General features: G+C 44.5%; 1 protein-coding gene across 1 annotated transcript in view; it reads right to left on the bottom strand.

Moving 5' to 3' along the window:
- The window catches only part of COLEC12 (collectin subfamily member 12), a 184,251-nt gene extending 161,436 nt beyond the window's left edge, over window positions 1–22,815 (bottom strand). Inside the window, exons 1-2 of the mRNA XM_011229153.3 lie at window positions 22,618–22,815; window positions 7,939–7,989 (exon numbers count right to left, since the gene is read on the bottom strand). Of these exons, the coding sequence (XP_011227455.2) occupies window positions 7,939–7,989; window positions 22,618–22,624 (58 nt within the window). The 5' untranslated portion in view covers window positions 22,625–22,815. The remainder of the gene's footprint in view (window positions 1–7,938; window positions 7,990–22,617) is intronic.
- Window positions 22,816–23,632: the final 817 nt, after the last annotated feature.

The following is a 23,632-nucleotide window of genomic DNA, read 5'->3' as shown; positions in this document are numbered from 1 at the left end:
AAAGGGGGAAGGGAAGGGGGAAGGGGAGAGGGAAGGAGAGAGAGAAAGGGAGAGGGAAGGGGGAAGGAGAGAGGGAAGGGAAGGTAAGAGAAGGGAAGGGAGAGAGTTATCAACAGTTTATTGGCAGCCACAGTTCAGTGCAGACCTGCTATATACCTGGCCCCTCTTATATATTACTTATAAATTTTATAATTCATATGTCCTGCAAGGAAGGTTTTCTTGCTGTTCCCATTTCACAGATGAGCAAGGTGATGCTTAGAGAGTTTGGATGATTTGCTGGTAAGGCGCAAAGCCAGCACGTGAACCAGACTGTCAGAGTCTAGAGACCAGCCGGCATCCTGAAGGGCAAGGGCACCAGCAGGGACTGCGAGGGAGGAAAAGAGCTGCTCTAGTTCACAACAGTGCTGAGGGCCGTGTCTTCCCTCAAAACGCATGACTCTCAGACATCGTTCCCTTTCCCAGGGGGCCTCCAAATGAACAACTCAGGCCTTTCAAGGAAAGTTTCAGAGTTCGTCTGTTTTAAGTTACTTGCAGTTGCTACCAAAAGGATTCACTCTTTCCCACCCTGCCCGTAACAACCAAGCACTGGAAAGAGCCTAACGCCTTCATGCTGTCTGAACAGAAAAATGGCTGAGTAGATTTTTTTCCCTTGGTTTTTCTAAAAATAAAAACAAACCACATTCAGCTTCAACCCAATTGTAGGAAAAACAAATTATTCTCCCTCCCCACACTCTTACCAGGATTCAGAAGTGAAGACAAACCAGGAATGGGTGAGAAGGAATTCTACTTAAAATGGTTGAAAAATACTGGCTCAAGTATTCAATCTGCACACACTAGGAATTATGAAACATAAGTCCGGGTATAAACAGCTACTGACTGAATCCGCAGACACCTATGATCGTTTGTTTTCCCACCAAAATCTTGAGATGCACTGAGAATGGACGTCTCTGTGTACTTCTCAGCCCTGGATGGAGTGGAAAGATCAGTGGGGAATGAAGTCAGCTTGAACTCAAATGTCGGCCACACCACTCCGCCTCATGGGCTGCAGGCATCACTTGCAAACTGCAGGTAATTCCCACCTCGAAGCACTTCTGAGAGAATTAAATGAACTAATGAGTGGAAAACAGCCTCGCTCATAGTGGATATCTGAGAAACGATTCTTACTGGTTTCTGTTATGTGAAAATGGTTTTTTTTAAAAAATCAGAATCACATGGGAACACCATGTGGAACAATTTTTTTTTTTTTTTTTTTTACTGATGAGCAAGAAAGACTAGGCAGGGAAGACCTGGCCTAACCACTGAGTTCCTGATGGGAGCAGAAGTGAAAACCTGGACAAACACTGTTGGCAAGAGACTCGTGAATATTATCTCTAATGATAAAAATTAGGAAATCTGCTTAGATTATTTAAAAGAAAGTGACGGCCACCAAACTCCCTTTCTCAGGTCTCAGGAACCCCACCTGCTTGACTGGAAGCAGAGCGTAGAGGGGCCATGGGAGCTCTAGAAATCCCCTTCAAGGTGATTCTTATTATTTACCTGAGAGAGAGCGCACGAGCAAGCACAAGCAGGGGGAGCCGCAGAGGGAGAAGCAGACTCCCCACTGAGCAGAGAGCCCAATGTGGGGCTCGATCCCAGGTCGATGGGATCATGACCTGAGCTGAAGGCATGATGACATGAGCTGAAGGCAGACGCTTAACCGACTGAGCCACCCAGGCACTCCCCCCACTTCGAGGTAATTCTGACTGAGAATCACCTTGTGTCTACTGCTCCACAAGCCATTTGACACCAAGTTCTTCTACAATCGGAAATATCAATGTCATTAGGATGTACAGAGCCACCTAAAGAAAACCCTGCCAGTAAGTGACGCAAATGGCTTGAACATTTCCAAGGAACCCCATAGGGATACCCAGACTCTTGTTTCCTGCCCTAACTTGTCTCTCTGCCCACGGTCAGTTCTTTGCCTGACCCTATACCATTTCCATTCAGAGATGCTTGGAAAAGGTGCTGTCTAAAGGCCAGCCCCACGCTGAGCTTATTTAATCGTTCCCCACAGGAAATAATGGAAATTCCTGGCATTCTTATCAGGGAAAGGGGTGAGATCTGCTGGCGTCAGTCTCGAAAGGCCCTGGTGAGATGGATGTGGGGATCCCTCCTTTGCTGTTGGAGGCGGATGACTTCAAAGTGGGGCCGTCTCCAAAGCCAAACATGAAGCCAGGCTTCTAGAAGAGTCCTGGAAGAGGAGAGACAGGCAGCCTGGTCCCTAAGCCCAAACAACGAGACGTTGAGGCATCCAAGTGTTTATCTTAAGCAGCTCCCCAAAGATAGTCTGGCATCCTCTTGGTAAACTCTTTCAATCCTCTGCACTGAAAGCAGAAACTCACCATGTATCTCGGACAGAACTCTGCTTTCTGGCTGTTTGAGCATATACGTGTCTTGCTTTTTCAGAAGTTTGCGTGGTCTTTCACACTTTTAGACACTTAGTTCCTCTAAAACTCTTGCCTAGAAACTGCTCAGTGATTTAACAGGAGGCACTGAGGTTTTGCGTCTCTATCTTTGGAGGACAGGTTTGGAGGATGGTGCAGGTAAGGAGTAGGGTGGGGGCCGTTTTGGAGCAGGGCTGGCCTCCATGCCATACAGATTTCGCAGGCTGCTTCCACGTGTCCAGCACTGTTCAGATATTCTCACTAATCTGAAACGATCATTCAAGGGAAGAATGGGGAAAGAAAAAGCACAGTGTGTTTGAAACTATTGGTATAAGGAGGCCTGTGAAGTTGCAGGTGAACAAAACCATTCAAGGGCACACTCTGGTGAACACACTTAGGAAAAGGCATCTGATACCCCTTTTGGGACTGTAACCAAATCATTTTTCAGTAGTTCTCTCCAAATTTTCCCACTTAGTTTTTATAAAAGACTTGAGTTCTACTCTGCAGAGAATGCTTCCTTTAACTTTTTGTTACTGTTTTCCAGTTTGCAATTTTTCAGATCTTTTTCTCTCATCACTATTAATGCTCCCCGTAGCTGAGCCCCAAGGAAGCAATTTTGTCAGTTTTGTCAAATACAAACAACGGACGTTTCCAGCTGCTCCCAGTTGGTCACTTGCAACCCCTAAATCTACCCATGATTTTCACAGGCGGAGCCACAGATCTCTTGCTCCTCCACCATTCCAGCTTCGGACATCCGATTATTATACCAGATCAGATTCCAAATATAACTCAAGACAACCCAATGCGACCAAAGAAACAAAGTTGGTCTAGGTGCTCTTCTGCCCCGGCACAGAAAGGAGACAAAGCAGGCTCTAGAGGGAGGGCCCAAGACATTAGACACCCATTAGTTCACCATTAGACACCCACACCACCCACCAGGGTACTGGGGCACAGAGCTGCTGTCCCCAGGTCTTCTCACCTCTCATAGTTTTTAGCAGTAAAGCAAGAGGCAGGATAGAGCAAGAATTCATGAGGCTGCTGGAAATCAGAAGGTTCCAGGAGCCTACTAAATCCTAGGCTCTATATTCACACAGCAGGACCAGAAGGCCCAAGAAGGAACCCAATATTAGAATAATGGTCAACACTTATGGGATGCTCACAGTGTGCAAGGCACTGTGCTAATGAAACCAGTATCCCATTTAATTCCACAACAACTTCATAGAGCTGGCCTATTATGACCCAAACTTTACAAGTGAGGAAGCAGACTTCACAATGCATCTGACATCACACAATTGGGGAGTTTGGGGACTCAGATCCAAACCCATACACCTGGTTCTAGTGCCCACACGCCTAACCACTGCCCCCAGCCTTCAGGAGAGATAAAAAGTAGCCAAGAAACAGGAAAGATAACACCTGGCCTGCTGTCCTCATGGAGCTGTTGTGAAGGAAAAATACATTTGTCCTTTGGAAAGATAAATGTGATACACAAATGTGAGCTGGATTTGCTATGATCATTTCTACACGTGTTCTGGAACTCACCCTTCTTCCCACACTTCTCCCCTTCACCTATGGAATTCTGATGCACTTATCCCTTGGAACGGAAATGACATTCTTCATTGCTTCCTCTCGCTATCATTTTAATGAAGAAAAATTTAAGAAAACAAAACTTGAATGCATTCATGTTAATCATAAGACTAATCAGAAGGTTTCAGAAGACATTCTTGGATCAACTTACCACAAATTCCAAAATTTATAAGTTTATATTTACCCCATATTATAATGAACGAATTCTCCTTCCTTTTCTGCTAACTATAATAATAAAGGATACTAGAGCCATATGTGATAGTTTTGAAAAAAACAAAACAAAACAGTAACTGAGAAATATGTAGAAAAATATCACTGTATATATTGATTTCTATCTATAGAAAGTACAAATTAACGTATAGGTGCCTGGTGTTCCAGAGAATGAACTCTGCCAAATTGTAACTATAGTTACATCCAAATTAATTAGCTCCGCCTACAGAGACCACGAAACGCTGGCCCCGAGAGCCTGATTAAAGCTTGAATATGCTTCCTTCATTAACCTTTCAAAGCTTCCCCTCACTGAAGCTTCTGTCAGAGAAGCAAAGAAGTGGCAAACCCATCAGATTTAAGTTTGTCTCTCCCCCAGACACCTGTCTGGAATTCTGGGAAAGGGGCTAACAAGCATGACATATAAATAGACTGAAGAAAAACAGAAGACCTGCTTGAGACCGAAATGCAATAATGAATCCCCAAATAAACAAGGGATGGCTGTCCTAAAATAATACCATGCCACGCAAGATTCCTGGAGAAGATCACCCATTTTTGTCTTTATTGTTTTTTTGTATCAAATTCGAAAAAACGCAATATTTTATGTAAACAGTCTTGACTTCATGTAGCAAGATCTATAAATACCTTTGGAAACAAGCCACCAGGTAACAATTTGCTGGAACAGTGAGCGGCCCCTTTGCCCTGTGAATAATGAACCCCTGGTCTACCTGTGGACTAAATTCAGTTATGTAAAATCTAATTTTAGGTATGTCTGTTTTAGAAAACAACTAAACCCTGTATGTTACCAAGTCTACTTTCGTAAAAATAAAAGCCAACAATATTACCACGTTGAAAAGTAAATCATACCTTTACATCTCTTCAGGAATGACGTTTCAGACCTATCACGCTTTGGTATTTGACAGTGGCTGTACCAAAATGTCCAGAGAGTGATAACAGCCCTCATCCCAGGAGTGGGATAATAGCACCTTTGCTTCTATAGCGATGTACTTTCAAAGCACTTGACCGCCTGGTCTCTTAGTCTTACCACAGGCCTGTGAGGTGACTTACCTCCCTTGGCAGGTGTTGCTCTGCCCACTGGGCAGACACAGCATCTAAGGCTCATGGAGTTTAAGCGACTGGCTTCAAGTCACAAGTGTAAGTAGGGGCAGCTCCTACAGGGCTGTCCTGTCTCTGGATGCCTCTCACCCACACTACCTTACACCAACTTCATCCTCCTGTAATGGTTAAAGTTTAACCATACCTGAAGCAATGGCTTCTTGGGTTCTGCTGCATTCAGTGACCAGCTTCGGCTACTTCTTAGGAACTGAAAACTCATTTACCTTCAATAAAACCAGATCCAGAGTCCTAGGGCTTACAAAAATGATGAGGCTCCACGGTGAGGCCAGCAGCCCACTTTAGGGTTCTAGAACTGCAGCGACCCTTCTAGGACACAGAAGTTGAAAAATCACCTCAACCCATTGTGGGACCCTTTCCCCAAGACTATACTTGCCTGAGGGGTAGAAGGCCCAGCATCCACCCACAGCCCCACCTAACTTGGTTGAGCAAGGACTTAATCGACCTGGGCCTCACCGTCCTTACCTATGAAATTAAAGTCTGCTTTAAATCATCTCAAAGGCTCTTCCATCTCTAAAATTCTACTCCACCCCTATGGCAGATATCCATCACTTTGCCTAAAAGCTGAATCCAAGAACGCTCAATACCGGGACACCTTTCTCATAGCCTTTTCCAAGATGTCCCACATTAATTTCATCCCACTGTCTACTTATACCACCTGCTCTCACTCTGGCCCTGCCTCTCCGCGCATGCTCTCCAGTACCGGTAAGGTGTTATCATGTGTCCTCTAAGTCATCGGTTTGTGATTTCCACACATAATTCAACCACCACAAATTAAATCTTTCAGCAACTTATTATTTGTGTGTATTTTCATCAAATCCCCACCCACGCAGCTAGTTACATGGTCATGAAATTTTAAATAAAAGTTCTCTCAAGGTCACTCTTCTTAAAGAAACCTTTCCTCACAGTTCTTCATATGTCTACTAATGTCCAAATAAATATTTGAAACCTACTGATTTCCAAAACAGATAGGCATGCCAACGTTGATCTTGCCTTCTTTTGACAAGTTTGATTTTCCTCTGTTTCTACCTTTCCATTTTTGTCTGTTCTGTTTCCCTTTCCTTTATAATTCCCGGGGTCGTCTTCATGCTTGCTACCACCAGTGAGCCCACCCTGGCCCAGCAGAACAGCACGGGACACCAATCCCGAAATATGGAACGTGCAGGTGAAGAACAGTGGTGTGGGGGGGGAGGGGGTGAAGTACTGAGCACCTCGGCCAGCACACGACCAGAGGCGCTGTCAGCCTGATGCCACCACACTCCCACTGTGGAGCCCTCCTTTTTCACAGAAAGAAATGTAGAAGTGTATATCCAGACGGAAGAATGTTAAAGCGATGAGGGAGCCAGAGCAGCTGGGGACTGTTAACTTTAATCAAAGTCCAGCCAGGAGGTTTTTTTTGTTTTGTTTTTTGTTTTTTTAAGCAATAGGAAGTAGATTGATTCTCTTTTACATTCTCTCTCACACACACACACACTCACTCACTCATTCTTCTCTCTTCCATCCTTCTTCGTTTCCTCTTGCCAAGGCACAGAAACAAGCTGGCCGGAAAAACCCCAGTCCCCTTGAACAGGCTTTGGAACGCTGCAGTGTTCGCCAGGACTGCAAAACCACACTGCAGAGAATGAGAAGCATGGTCGGGTGCAGCGGCCTCGGGCACAGAGGACCGTGTTTCCATTCCCTACGGCTGCCGTAATGGATCTCCACACACGTGGGGGCTTAACAACTCAACTCTCTCCTCTCACAGTTTGAGCAGCCAGAAGTCTGAAATCAACTCCAGTTGGCTGAAATCAAGATGCTGGCAGGGCTGTGCTCCCTCCGGAGGCTCTGACCAGAAAATCCATTTCCTTGCCTTTTTCAGCGTCTAGTGACCACCTGTACTCCTTGGCTCGTGGCCCCTTCCTCCACCTTCAGAGCACATCACTCCAGTCCGCTTCAACCAGCCCACCACCTTCTCCTCTCAGTCATTTAATATCCCTCTCCCTCCCTCTTACGAGGACACTCTGATCGAGCTTAGAGCCCACCCAGATAGCCCCGGATAATCTCCCCATCTCAAGATCTTCCGTTTAATCATATCTGCAAAGCACCTTTTGCCATATAAGGTAACAGGCAAGTTCCAGGGATTAGGACATGGATCTCTCTGGGGGCCACTATCCAACCTACCACAGGGTACCTGTGTCTAGCTGGGTTCCTGGAGAAAGTCTTCCTCTCACTTATCCTCTAAGTTATAGACGTGAGACTTGAGAAAAGAGGGCAAAGATGTTTTCTAAATATCAAACTAAAGAAATCTTGTGTATGTTTCCTCCTGTCCTGTCACAGATTTACCTTTCCCATTGTTTTGTCTATTAAGCCATCTGGTTTGTATTCCGTGAACCCCATGAGCGTCCCATTGCTTCCCGTGCCTGGGCACAGCTCCTGTTTCTTTACCCTCAGTGTTATGAGAAATCATCCACCTGTTACACAGAAACCCAATTTCCAACCAACACTGGGCCTCAGAACCACACATATCCGTGTACGTCAAAGGTCCAGCAACGGCCTGTTACCGCATCTCAGGTCAAGCGTGCAGAAGGAAGAGAGCTTTGCCAGAACTCACCAAACCTCTTGTAACCGAAGGACTGCACCTCCTCCTCCTCTGCAAAGTCGTCTGCAGGAGAAGACAAGACACCGTGTTAACCCTGGCGAGGCCCAGCTGTACGGTCTCCACCTGCTCCACCCTCCCCCGCCCACACGTGTCCTTCCATTCCTGGAACATGCCACACTTGCTGGGAAAGACCACAGGGTCCCCGCACTGGCTGTTCCCTCTGGCTGCAATGCTCTTCCTCCCATTCTTGAGCAGACTCCTTCTAATTCAGGTCTCAGCCGAAGTGTGACATCACTGAGATGTCTTTCTGGACCACAACCTGGCAATCCCTGTCACACCACCCTATTTTCATATTACTCTCTGCTGCCATCCTTATTCGTGTGTGTGTGTGTGTGTGTGTGTGTGTGGTGTGACCGTGCATTCTGTGAGCAGACACGTTTTCTGTTTTGTTTCATGAATGAATCCCCTGTGCCTAGAATGGTGCTGCCACAAAGCAGGGGCAAAATAAATTTTGTTGAATGATGACTGGCTAACCAGCTGTCCAAAGGGTTCTATTATCTTCACATAACTGAGCCTAAACCTCTCCCGCTCAGATGCCAGGCTCCGGGGTCATGTCTTCCCCTAAATGGGGCATCTCAAGGGCCCAGCATGACTTCTACAGTGACAACCAAATCCTTCCCCACTCCCATTCCATTGGATAACTGGGACCAACAGATGGTTTCCCAGTAAATACATTTCAAAAGACAGCCTTATTCTGGAAATTCCTAAATGTGGGCCATTTTGGAAACAACAAAAAAATAGCTCAGCAAAGCTTTCCACCAAAAGGTCTGAATCCACCCCCCTCCCCCAAGACAAAGGCAACGTGATTTTTTATCACATTGATAAAGAACCTATTTTACAGTTCTGCCAGGTGTGGGTCTGGTGATTTCTCGTGCAACTTTGGATGACACGTAAAGGTGTCAAGACTAGGCCTTTCCAGGGAGCCCAAATCAATTATCCTTGAGCTGGCCACCATGACCGCACCAGTGCTCAGCTCTCTTCTGCATGTGACTCAGTTCAAAAGCATTTATCTGGCACACACTATGGACCAGACACTGCCAGGCAGTGGGGCTTCAGAAATGAGTGAGACGTGGTCCCTTCCCTCAAGAAGCTGACAGGCTTTCAAGGGGGTAAAATAAATCTCTGTGATCATCTTTTTCAGACCCCAAATGGGATGCAGGACCTGGATCTATCTGAACCTTGAAATGTCATGGAAAAACCCAAGAGGTATGACATCTCTAATACAATGCAGTGGACCTTGGCGCACTAGCGTGTTATAAAGTGCTATGAAAACACTAGTGAGAGAGCAATTACTTCCAGCAGATAAAGAAGTATGATATCTCTGTATTTTATCATTGTTTCCTTATTCAGAGAACAGGGAAGAGATCTTGGTTGGAATCCAGAAGGCCAGGTCTTCATAATTAAAGCAGTCTTATGTCAAAGATTGGTGTTTTAGTTTGGCGTTCCTACATGGAAGAACATGTTTACAACCCAGAGAATAGCACCTTTCTCAGTCACTCCGTGACTGGTTATTTCCACAAATACACATTAAGCTCCTCTGGGCCAGCTTTACTAAGTAATCTCATCATATTAACGGCTGAGAAGCTTGGTCTAGTCTCAGCTAATGAGAAATGCTTATCTGGGGCTTCTGCTTAGAAATCCATGCATTTATTTATTCATTCATTCAATAAACACATGCTTATATCCTAGTGGAGCTGATGAGACAGGAACACAGGTAATGGTGCCACCGAGATGTCAGCCTTCCCTGCCAGCTCCAGCCCCTCCCCCGCCACACCATACCTGCAGAAGGATCTCCTCACACATGGACATTGTGAACCAAGGAGGCATCACTGAGGATCTCACAGTGGAAACAAAAGAATGATTTAAGCTGCACCCCTGATAGTAAACAGCTTAAAATTTCCCGTTAGACATTTCTGTTCTCCCCCAAAGCTTCTTTTCAGCAGGCCTACCATTAGTTTGTTTGTTTGTTTTCTTTTTCCTCTCTGATCTTTTTCCCATGCAGCATTTAGTCTGACTGACTCCTGTCTCCTTCCTGAATTTTCCCTGGGAACTTTAAATGTCTCATATTTTTGTTATTAAATCAATTCAGCTCTGTCTCCAAATTAACATACTCAAACCCATTAGGGGTTCAAGAAAACAAAGGCCTTCCAGGTGACCTCTAATAAGTCTCGAGGATCTCCTGGTTCTTGTCTTAAGCCTCATGCCGAAAGGATCAGGAACTCTTATAATGCGTACTAAACGAATACAAAGTTTTGTCTCATCCAACTCGACAACTAGAAAATCATGAGCTCTGAGGGGTACAAGTAAAGTACCGCAGATCACATCGCACTCGGATGATAAGGGAAGGTCTCACAGAGAAGTATGTTAAATGAGTCTTCTTAATTTTTTTCTTTTGGAGGGAAGAAGAGAATTTGGGAAACACGGCATACTATATCCCTTTCTTGGCAAGTCATAGTGGTTTCTGAACTATTAGAGATCTGAGAAGTGCTAACGGAAAGAGACAAAAACTTCTTTAACTTTGTTTTACTCTATGTTTTCAACAGTTGACCTTGAGGGCTTGAGGAGGACAAATAAGCCTGATGTGACATGCAGTGTTGTATTATGTTCTCAAAACCTTTTCCTCACTCCAAGACCCAAGCTAAGTGCATCCCAGACTGTCTTTATGGTACTGAAGGCCTGTGGATGTGACAATCTCAGTGAGTTCACGTGGAGATGCTCCAATCAACTTGAGGACCAAGTATGTGATGCCCTATGGTTAGAATTTACCTCTCCTTCCCTATACTCCCTTCGTGTCCATCTGACAGCACCTTCCTCCGTCTGCCCCATATTCCAGTTCCTGGTTTTCATGCTGCCAGATAGAACGCCATTTGAAAACAGGAAACTTGCCGTGTTGTACACTCAGCAGCGAGTACATTTACGGCACTTGTAGATACCTAATAGTTGTCGGAAATTAAGTAGATTAGAGTTATACCTGTGTCTATCTCTACTACCAGCTGATGAATTCCTGAAGGAAAGACTTAATCTTTTTCTTTTTGAATATCCACCATGTGTGGGGAAAATAAGAGAACTAATATGTAGTTAATACCTTCCATATGTCAGGTACTTTCCCTTCATTATGCTTCTGCTTTACAGATGAGAAAACTAAGGCTCAGGACAGGTACCTACCCCGACCCCAGGTCTCACAGCTTATAAGTAGACAGACCAAGACTAAGACGCAGATCTGGGGGGCCTCTGAGTTCCACACCATGACGGTCACTGACCCCACAGACCCAAGAAACCGAACCCTGTGCAAGCACTAGAAAAGCTAAGATGCAATGCTTTCCACCAAAGAATCCTGAAAAGGCTAAGGAATTTGAGGCACAGAGCACAGGTCAGTCGTGAAGGAGAATCAAGGTAGGGCTAAAATAGGAGGACGGGATGAACCTATATTACAGAAGCAGTTGACTATAACCAAAAAGATAACAGATGCTGGCGAGGATGTGCAGAAATCAGAACCCTCATATGCTAGTGGTGGCAATGCAAAATGGTGCGGCCACTTCGGAAACGGTCTGACAGTTCTTCAAAAGGTGAAGCACAAAGACCCCATATGATGCGGCCATTCCACTCTAGGATACACCCAAGAGAAATGACAATACGTGTCCACACAAAAACTTGCACGTAAATGTCTGTAGTGGTATTAGTCATAACAGAGAAAAGTGGAAACAACCTGAATGTTCACAAAACGATGAATGGATAAATTAGCATAGAGCCATACAATGGAGTGTGACTCAGCTATAAAAAGAAAGCATTGACACACACAACAACATGGATGACCTTGGAAACATCATGCTAAGTGAAAGAGGCCAGTCAAGACAGACTCCATTTATATGAAATGAAATGTCTACATGAGACAAATTCACGGAGGTGGAAAGCAGGTCAAAGGCTGCCTAGGGCTGGAGGTTTTAGGGTGAAAATGGGGAGTGAGTGCTAATGGGTATGGGATTTCTTTTTGGGGTGACAAAAACGTTCTAAAATTTATTGTAATCATGGTTTTAAAACCTCCGACTATACCAAACCAAACCAAAAACCCCACTGACTTACACACTTTAAATAGTTTGTGTGGTATGTGGGGGAAAAAAAAAAAAGGCAGCTCGACCTCCCAAGTCCCCCCACCAAGCTAGGTAACTGGCCCTCCCTGACTACAGCAGAAGGTCTAAGGTTTATTATTCAGTGAAGTTAAAAACAAAAGGTCTCTTGTCTAGAGGATACCAGGAACAGCTGAGATGAGGGGACCACAGTAGAATCCAGGGAAAAGGTGAAAGTTTATACACTGAGTGTCCAGACGTGCAGTCCTCCTCTCCTACTCAGTCAGCCAGCCTATACCCTTTAGGCCAAAGACTGGAAGGCTCTTCCTGGGCAATCTGACCAGGAAGATAAAATAAAAGAATGATTCTGATTCTGGAAGGTCCCCAGTGGAACAGCCCAGCCAGTTCAGCTTAGAGTGATAGTCACAGTTCACAAATCCCACCGAACAGACAGGTTCTAATTAACCTTTATAATATCCTGCTCTTACAGACAAGAAGACACCAGACATCTGACACAGCCTCTAACATGAAAAGACAAAGATGAAAATAAAGAAACCAGATAAAGAAATTTGGAGGAAATACATATTATGTGACCTGATAAAAATTTCAAAAAAAAAAAAAATTCAACCATTAATATCCTTAGAGAGGTAAGAGAAGATAATGAATCCACAAAACTAGAACAGAATGCTATAATGTAGAAAGAACCATAGAGAAAAAGAAAAAGCTCTCGGAAATTAAAAGTATGATCACAAAAATAAAAACTTAATAGCAGAGTTGGGAAACAGAGCTGACATAGTCCAAAAGTAGGGAGAAAAAAGCAAGTAAATAGAAAAGAGCAAAGGCAAAAAAAAATTTTAGAGAATTAATTCAGTGGGTCCAATACTCAAATAACAGGTGTTTTGGGTAAAAGAACAGAGGTAGAGAACCATCAGAGGACGAACTGAACAACATTTTTCAGTACTGAAGGACAGGAGTCTCCAGAGAGAAAGGGCCCATTACTTCCCAGCAAAAGGGAAAGAGATCTGTTCCAAGGCACATCACTATAAAATTTCAGAACACTGAGGACAAACAGAAAATCCTAAAAGCTTCCAGATAGGGGAAAAGAAAAAAACAAAAGGAAAAAAAAAAAGATTACTTAAAAGGAAAAAAAAAATGACCTCACTTCTCAACCGCAAAACTAAAAGAAAATAGATAAATGCCTTCAAAATTCTAAGGCTAAATTATTTCCTACACAGAAATCTCTCAAATGAATAAATAGGTAACACAAAGATCTCTTCAGACCTACAGATCCCCCAAAAATGTACCTCTCATGCACACTTTTTTCAAGGCATTATTAGAGAATGCGTTCCACTAAAATAAGGAACAAACCCAGAAAGACGTGTGTGTGTGTATCCGTGTGCACACACACTACACACCCTCATCGAACCCTAACCCTGAGTAGGTCAGATGGCTCTGCGGAAGATTTCTTCAAAATGATGGAAATGAAAGAATATCTACTATAGGAGAACACAGGCGTAGAAATCCAGGAAAGTGTAAGAGACTCTGGGTGATGGTGTATACATACGCAGGAAGCTAAGCAAATAAAATAACAAGACGATTATTAACTCCAGAGGAAGAGAAGTCATGCAAGAAACAGGAGTCGGCTATGAATAGCATTTATACCATTATAGTCATATGAACACTGAATATTGCTTTAATCAAGATTGTGATGCAACTACATTGGGATGATGGAGGGTAACAGAAGGCGTCCATGAGGGTGTTGGATGGAGATGAACGGTGAAAGAACTAACTGCTTATCTGCTATAAAGGAAGTCCATACATAATGCCTAAACTCAAAATAACGGTAGTAATGAGGAGGAGGAGTACATAAGCAGGTCACTTAAAGAAAAGGCATCGTGGCAGATGGTCTGCATAAAAGACTACCAATAATTCTTTCCATCCCTCCATGTGCAAGTCCATTTCCACTCTCTTGAATCTGAGAGGGCCCTGTGACTTGCTTTGGCCGATGGAATTTGCCAGAAGTGGCAGTGGGTGACCTCAGAAACCAGGCCTTGGATGTCTTTCATCTTCTGTTTTCACCCTCCTGGCAGCCAGCTACCATGTGCGATGTCCGACTACCGTGCTGGACTGGGGGCCCTCCAGCAGAGAAGATAAGATCTCTGGAGGATGGGAGACGATGAAGGGAAGGAAGCCATTCTAGCCACCCTGCTGATGCCCAGCCGTGGGGGTGAGGCCATCCAGCCTGGCCAACACCTCAGAAAGCAGAGGCCAGGCCGAACTGCAGAATCTTGAACAAATAACCAACTGTTGTTTTAAGCCGCAGGGTTTGGGGATGGTTTGTTAGGCATCAGTAGATAACCACAAGAAAAGCAAATGCCAAAAGAAAATGCTAAAAATGTTCTGAAGAGGCTGCCTCTGGGGACTGGAAAATGATGAAACGAAGGTGGGCTGGGCAGGAAACTGCCATTTTTCATAATAAATTTCATTCATAATAAATATTAGTTGACTCTTTGAACTATGTACATCTCTGACTTTGATTAAAAAAAAAAAGCAAACAAAACAAGGGAACGTGAGAAGATAAAAGGCAGGTAGACAAAAATGAAAGTGCTCAGGTCCTACAGATGCTGATGACCAGAAAAGGTCTAGAGGTCCAAGGTCCACCCTGCTTCAAAGAGCCAGGGTGAAGAGTTCAACCTGAAGCAACAGGATCCGAAGTCTGGACTTGTAGCCTTCAATCCCTGGCACAACATAGGTTCTGACGAATGCCAGATTGAACAGAAAAGCTCAGACTTTTTTAGGAGCCAGGCTGAAGGACTGTGGACAGAGGCTGGGCTGAGCCCAGACTTCTTTTCCAAGCCGGGTTCAGGGATCCTGTCCACATGTATGTATCCATCACCTACTCTGTGCTCCTTCTATCTCAATGCAGCCAAGTAATAGAATTAATTACAAATGATAGACCAACATTGAGTTTAAGAGACAAAGTTTGAGAAAACTTCAATTTTCTCTCACCTCCCACACTGAGATGTCATACTTCAAGGTTGTGGGGTGTCCGGATGCACCATTTGCCTCTTCAATTACAATTAGAATAATGCAATCTGAAATATAAACTCTAATTCAGGATAATGAATCAGGTTGCATTGTCCCTCCAAAGGAAAATATCCCCAACTTCAGGCAGGTTGCCCTCTCCTCCCATGTCCTCTGGCAACATTTATCTGAACCTCAAATAGGGCACTTTTCACATTTTACCTTAGATTACAGTTGTTTATGCAGAAGCCTTATGCTGCCCATCAGACTGCAAGCTCCTTGAGGACAGGCTACATACGTACTAGGTATTTGAATATGTCTCAATAATATACTAAATGAGCCCTCCTTACATATTGCATGGTGCACTGGGTGTTATACGCAAATACTGAATCATGGAACATTGCATCAAAAACTGGGAATGTACTGTATGGTGACTAATATAACAAAATAAAAATTATTTTAAAAAATAATATACTAAATGAATATTTTTGAATATACTTCATATAAAGAATATTTGAATATATTTAAATAATATATTAAATACAGAATAAGTGAAAGCTAGTTAGGATTTGGTGGCCCAAATAAATAATAAATAAAATATAAATATTACAGCTTAACGTGAAATCAACACTAGCAGTGAAATAGACATGATCTCATACATTCTTAAAAAAATATGTATACATACCTCTGTCCTAATACTTCCTTAGAGACACATTTGTTTTATGTTTTGATTCTTGGATGTCATATTTGCACTGGATAAAACTGGACACTGGATTTGAGATACAAATCTTAAAAATATTATGTCATTATCAGTAGGCACCTAAACAATGGTGCTCCACGAAATTAGTGCTCGTAGGCAAATCAAGTGTATTTACAAATACTAAATCAACTTTCTATCACTTTCGTACATGAGGAAATTGTATGATTTCACTAAAGTTACAAACTCACTATAAACATGTCCCTGAAATTTCAGTAGGGCTGTTTTTGGGGGGGGTTTTTGTTGTTTTTTTTTTTTTTTGTTTTTCCCGACATTACGATGATGACAAGAACGCAAGAGAGAGCAGCTGGGGGTGGACCAACATGAACACTGTTCCTATAGAGAGCCCAGCTCCCTCCTACCCCTGAGGTCAGTTTTAACACATTCGTAATTTGAAAATTACTTTCCTTTCAAAACTGAACTCTATTCTTCATGGTATAAACTGTATCACTTGATTAACTTAAATGGTTCGTAACTGGCAATTATATTACTTCCTGGAGGAAGCAGCAGGTTACAATTACACAGTATTACAATAACTAAAATGTCTTGAGTTTTCCTTACCTATTAGACACCATTCTAAACAACTGATCTATACTAACCTATTTTATCCTCCAAACAAACAAAAATGGCATTGGCTAGATGCCATTACTATTCCCCCTTTGACAGATAAGGAAACCAGGCCCCCCAGGGAAGGTTAGGTAATTTGCATGTGGCCACCAAGCCCTCAGCTTTCACAGCCCACACTTCTTGCCACCACACTAAAATTCTCAGGTTCAATGCCTGGGATCACTGTGTATGATTACATTTTATGAAATGTTACATTTTACAGTATGTGTTCTCAGTTACAAGGGTGGACTATTTGCCTATGAATAGTAAGTTGTTATATAAATATCGGCTACTTTCCTAACATTTCTATTTGGTAAGGAAGTGACTTAGGCCCAAAGAAATGCAAATACTTCCACAAAAGCCAAGGACAAGTGAGGCAGAATGTCAAATGTCCAGTCTCTCCAGCTAGTAACTTATCACCTCATGTGATACTGAGTTGTAATCCCAAACCATTCAGGAAGCATAAAGGAGTCATATTTAATATATCCAAGTCCAATAAATTTCTCCCAGGTGGAAAAACACATTTCCTTTCTATTCTAAAGAGTATTGATTGAATACGCATGATAAATTCAGGGGTTAGCTCTCTAGCATCTTAACTTGGGACTACTAATTTCTGTTTACATTGGCTTTCGCTGCCATATAATTACAAAGGTCCTGTAAGCTATCAGCAAGACCTTCTCAAGGTACTATATTGTTTTGAGCTCTTCAAAGATCATTCACTTAAACGGAAATCAAATCACTGCTTGATTGAAAGCTAACCTCCCTCAAGCTTTGTTGGTGTGGTTAGAAACTGTGTTGTTAGCACTAAAGAATGAAATACTTTCTATGAAGAATGTCTATCCTTCCCTATCCCTTGCTCAAAATGTTTATTACTGCCTCCACTACTATAGTTTTACTTTTTTTTTTTTTTTAACTGATCACCTACTGGTGGTTACAGTCTATTCTTGAAAATGGCACTTCTGACAATGTCCCATTGTCTTATGGCAAACCTGTCAGGAAGACTGTAGTATAGAGACCGTTTTCAGAGTTGCTGGCTTCAGTGGGCCATCCACATTCATGCAATCAGTCATAAGCAAAACCTCCCAAAGTTAAACTCTCCACACTGCAATGACCCTGGAATCTATCTTTGCAAGACCTTCTGTCTAGAGAGGATCCTCTGGTGGCTGGCTGAACCTTCGGTGCCAGGTTATTCCAGGTCTGAGTCCAGATGACAGGGCCCTCTTTACATTGCTCACTTAGTATCTAGTGGAATGCAGCACACAGTAGGTACTTAACAAAGTTGTGTTGATTGAGTGGACTATTAGGGTTTGGCTAGGAGGGAGTCTAAGCTACAGGTGTAACATGCGGATTCTGGAGTCAGACTGTCTGAGTCTGAATACCAGTTTTGCCACTGACTAGCTGGATTCCCTTACAGGTAAACCATACCTCTTTGACCCTAAGTTTTCCTATCTGCAAATGGAGAAAATAAGAACACTTGGCTTGGCAGGTGTTCAATAAATGTTAGCTATTAGAGAGAAAAATAATAAGTGGGCATACTAAGTGGCCATCAGTCACACCTAAGAAGTTGTTTGTGAGCATAAACCATGGTTTATCTTACAACACAGGACCCTGTTCCCTGCCTCCAGGCCACAGAACTCTGGAAGCTGAAAGGGAGTGAGCCTGTGTCTCCAGAATGGCGAAGATGGAGAATCAGCCTGGTAGAGCTGACCCCACGGTAGGGGTAGACTCTCTTCACAGATGATTGCCTCGCAGACCTAGAATGTTGCCCCCCCCCCCATTTGCCCTATTCTTCCCACGCTGATTCACCAGCTGAAGTTCCAAAGCACCACAGACCCACATGGCCAACAGCAAGGCTGTGCTCTGCTATTGTTCTGGGCTTCCTCTCCCAGGACCCCACCCCTCCTTCCCACCATGGGAGACATGTGTTGGATTTGCCCCCTGAGAGATTACTCACATGCTGTGTTCACCCCAGGTGAAATATGTTCTTCTATCACAAAATTTAAATATTTATTTTCCCACCTGAAAACATTTAACTTACTTTGGCAGCAGCTGCATCAGCTGTTTAAAATACATTTTAATGAGAATAAGTGTTAATTCAGAAAATTAGGCACCTGGTTATGTTATAGCTTGAAAGCTATCATCTGCCAGTTTTTCCCAGTCACACCATTATCAGTGGATGAACAGCATGGTTAAGGCGGGGGGGGGGGGGGGGGGTGGTCCTGGGCACAATCTTGGGAAATTGCAGAGGAGACCACGGGAAAGATGTATACTTAGCAATAATTAAACCTCAGATTGAGAATGTTAAGCATCCCCAAACTAATGAAAAGTCAAAAGTATAATTAGATTGCAAATTTAACTTCCAAAGGAAGGGCAGCCCCAATTCCAATCAGTGAAGGGGAAAAGGCCTCATTTTGTTTCCAGCTCCTTTCAGAAAACATCGTGCTATCAGTACACTCAGCCCTTACACACTTGTTTACGTATCCCAGTTAAGGACAAGAAATCTTCGAGACAGTGGTAAAGCAAGGAGTCCATGAGTCCAGAAAAACAACCGGCAGTAGACTGCTTACCAAAGCGTTTTTAAAGTATTATTGACAACAGTATTTCAGAAATGTTTATACACAAGTGCACAAAAATAAGCAGCTGAACACTATGTTTTGATGGCACCAACCTCCTCCCTGTGTTAAACCGGAACAGTGGGTTAGACCTCTGTGGTCCCATGTGCTGGTGGTGGTTTTTTGCCATCTCTTAGGCAACAAGTGCTGCTGCTTTAAAACTCACCAATATTCCCAACTTCCAGAACTAGAAATGTGATTTAATAACGACACACCTAACTCTGGAGGAGTCAGATTCCTTCAAAAAGAATGGGAATATTTATCCAAAACCATGAGATTTATGGTGCGGTACAGCTCATTGAAAATGAAATTAAAACCAACTTCGTGTTTTAATCAGTTTGGAAGACTGCAAGTATTGCAGCAACGAGGCAAGTAACTTTCTTCTGTTAAATATATAATGACGTCATTATTTTGGTACTTGTGATTCCAGAGACTGAGGAAATAAGAGAGAGACAAATGTTTGCTGAATGCAACAGATAGGTGGCGCTGTGGCTCACGGCAGATGCAGAATTACGCTCCAAAGCCAGGTTTAATACACAGGCCGTGTCCCAGATTGAAACATCAGAATGAGAAAGTCAATTGAGTATTAAGGAGGGCACGTATTGCATGGTGCACTGGGTGTTATACGCAAGTAATGAATCATGGAACTTTACATAAAAAACTAGGGATGTACTGTATGGTGACTAAAATAATAAAAAATATTATTTAAAAAATAATAATTTTTAAAAAGTCAAACCTTATAAAGGTGTCTGACTCATAGAGAAGCTAAATTTTTGCTTTGGCAAAAAAAAAAAACTTCTGTAACTTCTAAAATGTCCACTAATTTTCTACTTGTCTAAAAAAATGTTTTAAGGTAATACTTTAAGCATTTGCAAGATCTTGTCACTGGCCTCTATCATTTAGGGAAATTAAATTCTAATGAAAAGTTGGCTTTCTTAAGCATAATGAGTTAATAACTATGCAACATAATCACAAACCCAAGGAAAACTCTGGGTTGGTTACCTAATGACAAATCGCCAAAATAACTCCACTTGGTAAAGGTGGCTTTCCTCTTTGGCTAGAAATACAGTCTGTGCTTGCCTTCAGCAGGCTTGTGTCCAAATTCTTGGACCCACCCCCTTCCTGGCTGCTGCACCAACTGTGGGTTACTTGGCTACTTAGCTGTCTGAGACTTACTTTTCTTCTGGTCTACACCAGAAGTTATCATACCTGGTGTCCTCTTTCCAAGCAACACAGGGAAACTGGCAAAGCTTGTCTTTAGTGCCTACCACATTCCTGGTTGCCAATTCCTGCTTGTTCTAGACTCAGCTTCCACATCTATAATGTAGGGGTTAAAATACCGACCTCATCATGTCGTTGAGAGGATTAATTGATAGGGTGCTTTGTAGAGGGTATAGCACAGTGATTGGCACTTAGTAGATACATACAATTATTACTACCCCCTTCCTTCCCCATTTCACTAAATAAATGAATGTAAATTATATGGCAATAGTTGGTAAACAAATTTCTTACAGAATATTTCCTTTTAAAAGAGGCCTTCAGGGGCTCGTGGGTGGCACAGCGGTTAAGCGTCTGCCTTCGGCTCAGGGCGTGATCCCAGCGTTATAGGATCGAGCCCCACATCACTTCTCCGCTGTGAGCCTGCTTCTTCCTCTCCCACTCCCCCTGCTTGTGTTCCCTCTCTCGCTGGCTGTCTCTATCTCTATCAAATAAATAAAATCTTAAAAAAAAAAAATAAAAAAATAAAAGAGGCCTTCAAAGTAAGTAGTTTACCCTGGGATTCACCAGTCCCTTCTTACCCCTCCCCCACTGGGACAGAAGGTATGTGGGGCCTTTAGGCAGTGCCTGGATCTCAGAGGGTAAGCAATGAGCCTTCTCCAGGGGGTCTGCAAGCTGGTCCAGAATGCAGAGTAAATCTCACAAATACACATTTCGGACTTTCAGGCATGTCTTCCGTGGCAGATTTTTTAATATCACTGAAAAATACCCAAACTGCAATAACGGTCATTTACCAAGTCAAAAACCATAACAAGATTTTCAGGGCTCAGGAACCCACACAGGAGCTGATGTAGGGAGCAGTTAGCTTATCTTTTCCAACAGTTCAAAAACTACTGGCCTCAGTGACCAGCAATGAGAAGGTTAACTTCTGGTTAAAGCCCCAAAGAAACGTGTAGCCTGTGAACTCTTTCCTTGCTGAGAGGATCCTTTAATCACTGCTAGCCAAGGAAAGTGTTTCCTAAAATGTAAATGAGAGAAGAGAAACTGAGTGGAAAAAGAAGGAACACACACGAATGCGTTTCGAATTTCCCTAGCCAGAAAAGTATATCCTATCTTTCGTTTCTCTTCTGGGGAGGGTCACTTTTCATCTGGAATTCAGTCCCTGCCCTTCCTAAAGTCTCCTGATGAGAAAACTAATACCTTGGAAGGACAGCTCATTGGTAGGACATTATCGCAGGGATAGTTCAGCGAGGACTTCCTTTCAGAGAAACCTAGAGGCAAAAGTTACTTTCCAAGGGTGTGGGGCTCCCCGGGGCACCTCGCTCGGACAGCAGCCCTGGCAAGTCAAAGCGATCGCATGGCATGGTCTCTGGCGGCTGGAAATGTGGTCACCGCGGTCGGATGGCATTTCGCACCCAGCCCCCTCACTCAGGCCCCGCCCGGCCCCTGAAATGTGTTATCCTAGCAGAAGACTAGAAACTCGAGTCTTGTGTAAACACCACGCCAGCCCATCCCCAAACGACTCCCTTTGATGCCTCTGTTGTAATTATTTATCTCACATGTAAATCAAAATTCTGCTGACCAATCTCCATGTTTCTAATAAATAGAAGGCTGCCCCGCAAAGCCCTTCTCCTTGTGATTCCGTTTAAATGTACGATAACATCTGACACTTCCCTAAACCGGCCTGCAGAGGACACCGCCCCGGAGACGACCAACAGGATGATTTGTGTCACCTCTGAACACACGTGGGCACACCAACTCCACAGGCGGGCACGTGGAAGGGACGCGGAACGGAGAGCAGTTATTTTCCAATCGGTGGGTCTGATGGAGAAAGATGCCAAACGCACTTTTCCGAGCCCGCTAATCATTGCCAGATGTGGGGAGGACGCACCGAGAACATCCCCGAGTCCCGGCCGGCAGCACGTCGACTTCTCGGATGGAGAAATGGCACCAGCCGGGAGAGGAGGACCTCGAACGGAGTGTGGAGCGCCCCAGAGAGGAAAACCGACTGGGGGGGAATGAGGATGCCTCCACTCTCCTCGGCATGTTTTTTCAATTAAAAAGTTGGGAACTGGAATCCGTAAACAACGACTTAGGGCTCCAAACTACTTTGCAGAGGTGGGGAGGGGATTACTTGCACGCTCCAAAACCCCGAGCATCTAGGTCTCCTGCGGTGCCCAACTCCGGGACCGAGGAGCGCCCCACGCGTGCACGCACGTACCGTGCGCCGCGTCTCCTCTGGCCCTCCGCCCGGAGAAAGTTCGCGCAGGCTTGCACCTCCTCCCCCTCCCGCGCACCCCGAAACCCGCCCAACCGGCCCGGAGCCCCGCGCAGCCCGCCGCCGCCCTACCTTTCATGGTGACCGAGAAGACGCACCGCCAGCCAGGGAGCTCCGCGCCGCCGAGAAAGTTCGCGCTGAACAGCTGGTCACTGCGCGCCCATGGCAGCCGCGCCGCGCGTCGGCCGTCTGCGCTCTAGCGCTCTCTAGCCGCCTCCGCCGCCCGCCCGCGCTCCCCGCTCGGCGCTCTGTGCCGCCGGGCTGCCGCGCGCGCCGCTCACCCCGGGCGGGAGGCGCCGCTCCCTCCAGCGCCCCTCCCCCTGGGCCCTCCCGCGCCCGCCCCGCCCTCGGGCCCGCGCTCGCCCCTGCCCAGTCGCTCTCTCGCTCAGCCTCTCCTCTGCGCGATTCCTCGCCCGGGGGCTCCCTTTGCTTTGGCGGACCCGTGGTGGAACGAAGTCGGAAGAAAGCGTTTCCCGGGCGGTCAAATGTTCAACCTTGGTGTGCGCGAAAGGTGCTGTTGCTGGGCTTGTTTCTAGACCCCAAACTAACTACAGCGTGGGGTGAAAGAGTTGGGGAGAAACAGTGTCACGGGGGTGGCGGAGTAAGCTTGCCCCTTCCCCAAACGTCTGTGGGGGTATGGAGGGTTAGAAGATTAAACCAAAGCGAGAACGTCCTCGGGATTCAAAGTTTCCAGGTGCGCTTGCTGACGCCCGAAGGAAAAACCCAGCACAGGCAAGCTCGCTCACTGTCACCTGGAGAGAGCTGTTGCTAAATCCGAAATCACCATTAGATGCTCTCCCTACAGAACCCAGAGCAGGGTTACAACTCTTGGACCTCCAAAAAAGACAAAGATGAAAAAAATCCACTATACTCCCCTTGGTTGGAAGAAGTCACCCTTCTACACACCACCCCTGAAATTGATCGGAAATTGATCACGTTGAAGGAGGCTGGGCTCTTGAGTAGCTTCTTAGGAAGTTCCTTTCATTGTGGCCGATCATGTTGTCCCAGTGTGGGGTTTTGGGTTTTTTTTTCCTTTTAGAAAACCCTAATCAGACCCATTTGTTGCTTTACTGCTTTAAAACATAAA

The sequence above is a fragment of the Ailuropoda melanoleuca genome, chromosome 14 (assembly GCF_002007445.2).
Source record: "Ailuropoda melanoleuca isolate Jingjing chromosome 14, ASM200744v2, whole genome shotgun sequence".
Taxonomy (NCBI): Eukaryota; Metazoa; Chordata; class Mammalia; order Carnivora; family Ursidae; genus Ailuropoda; species Ailuropoda melanoleuca.
The sequence above is the reverse complement of the archived record's forward strand: the minus strand, read 5'-3'. Positions and strand labels throughout refer to the sequence as shown.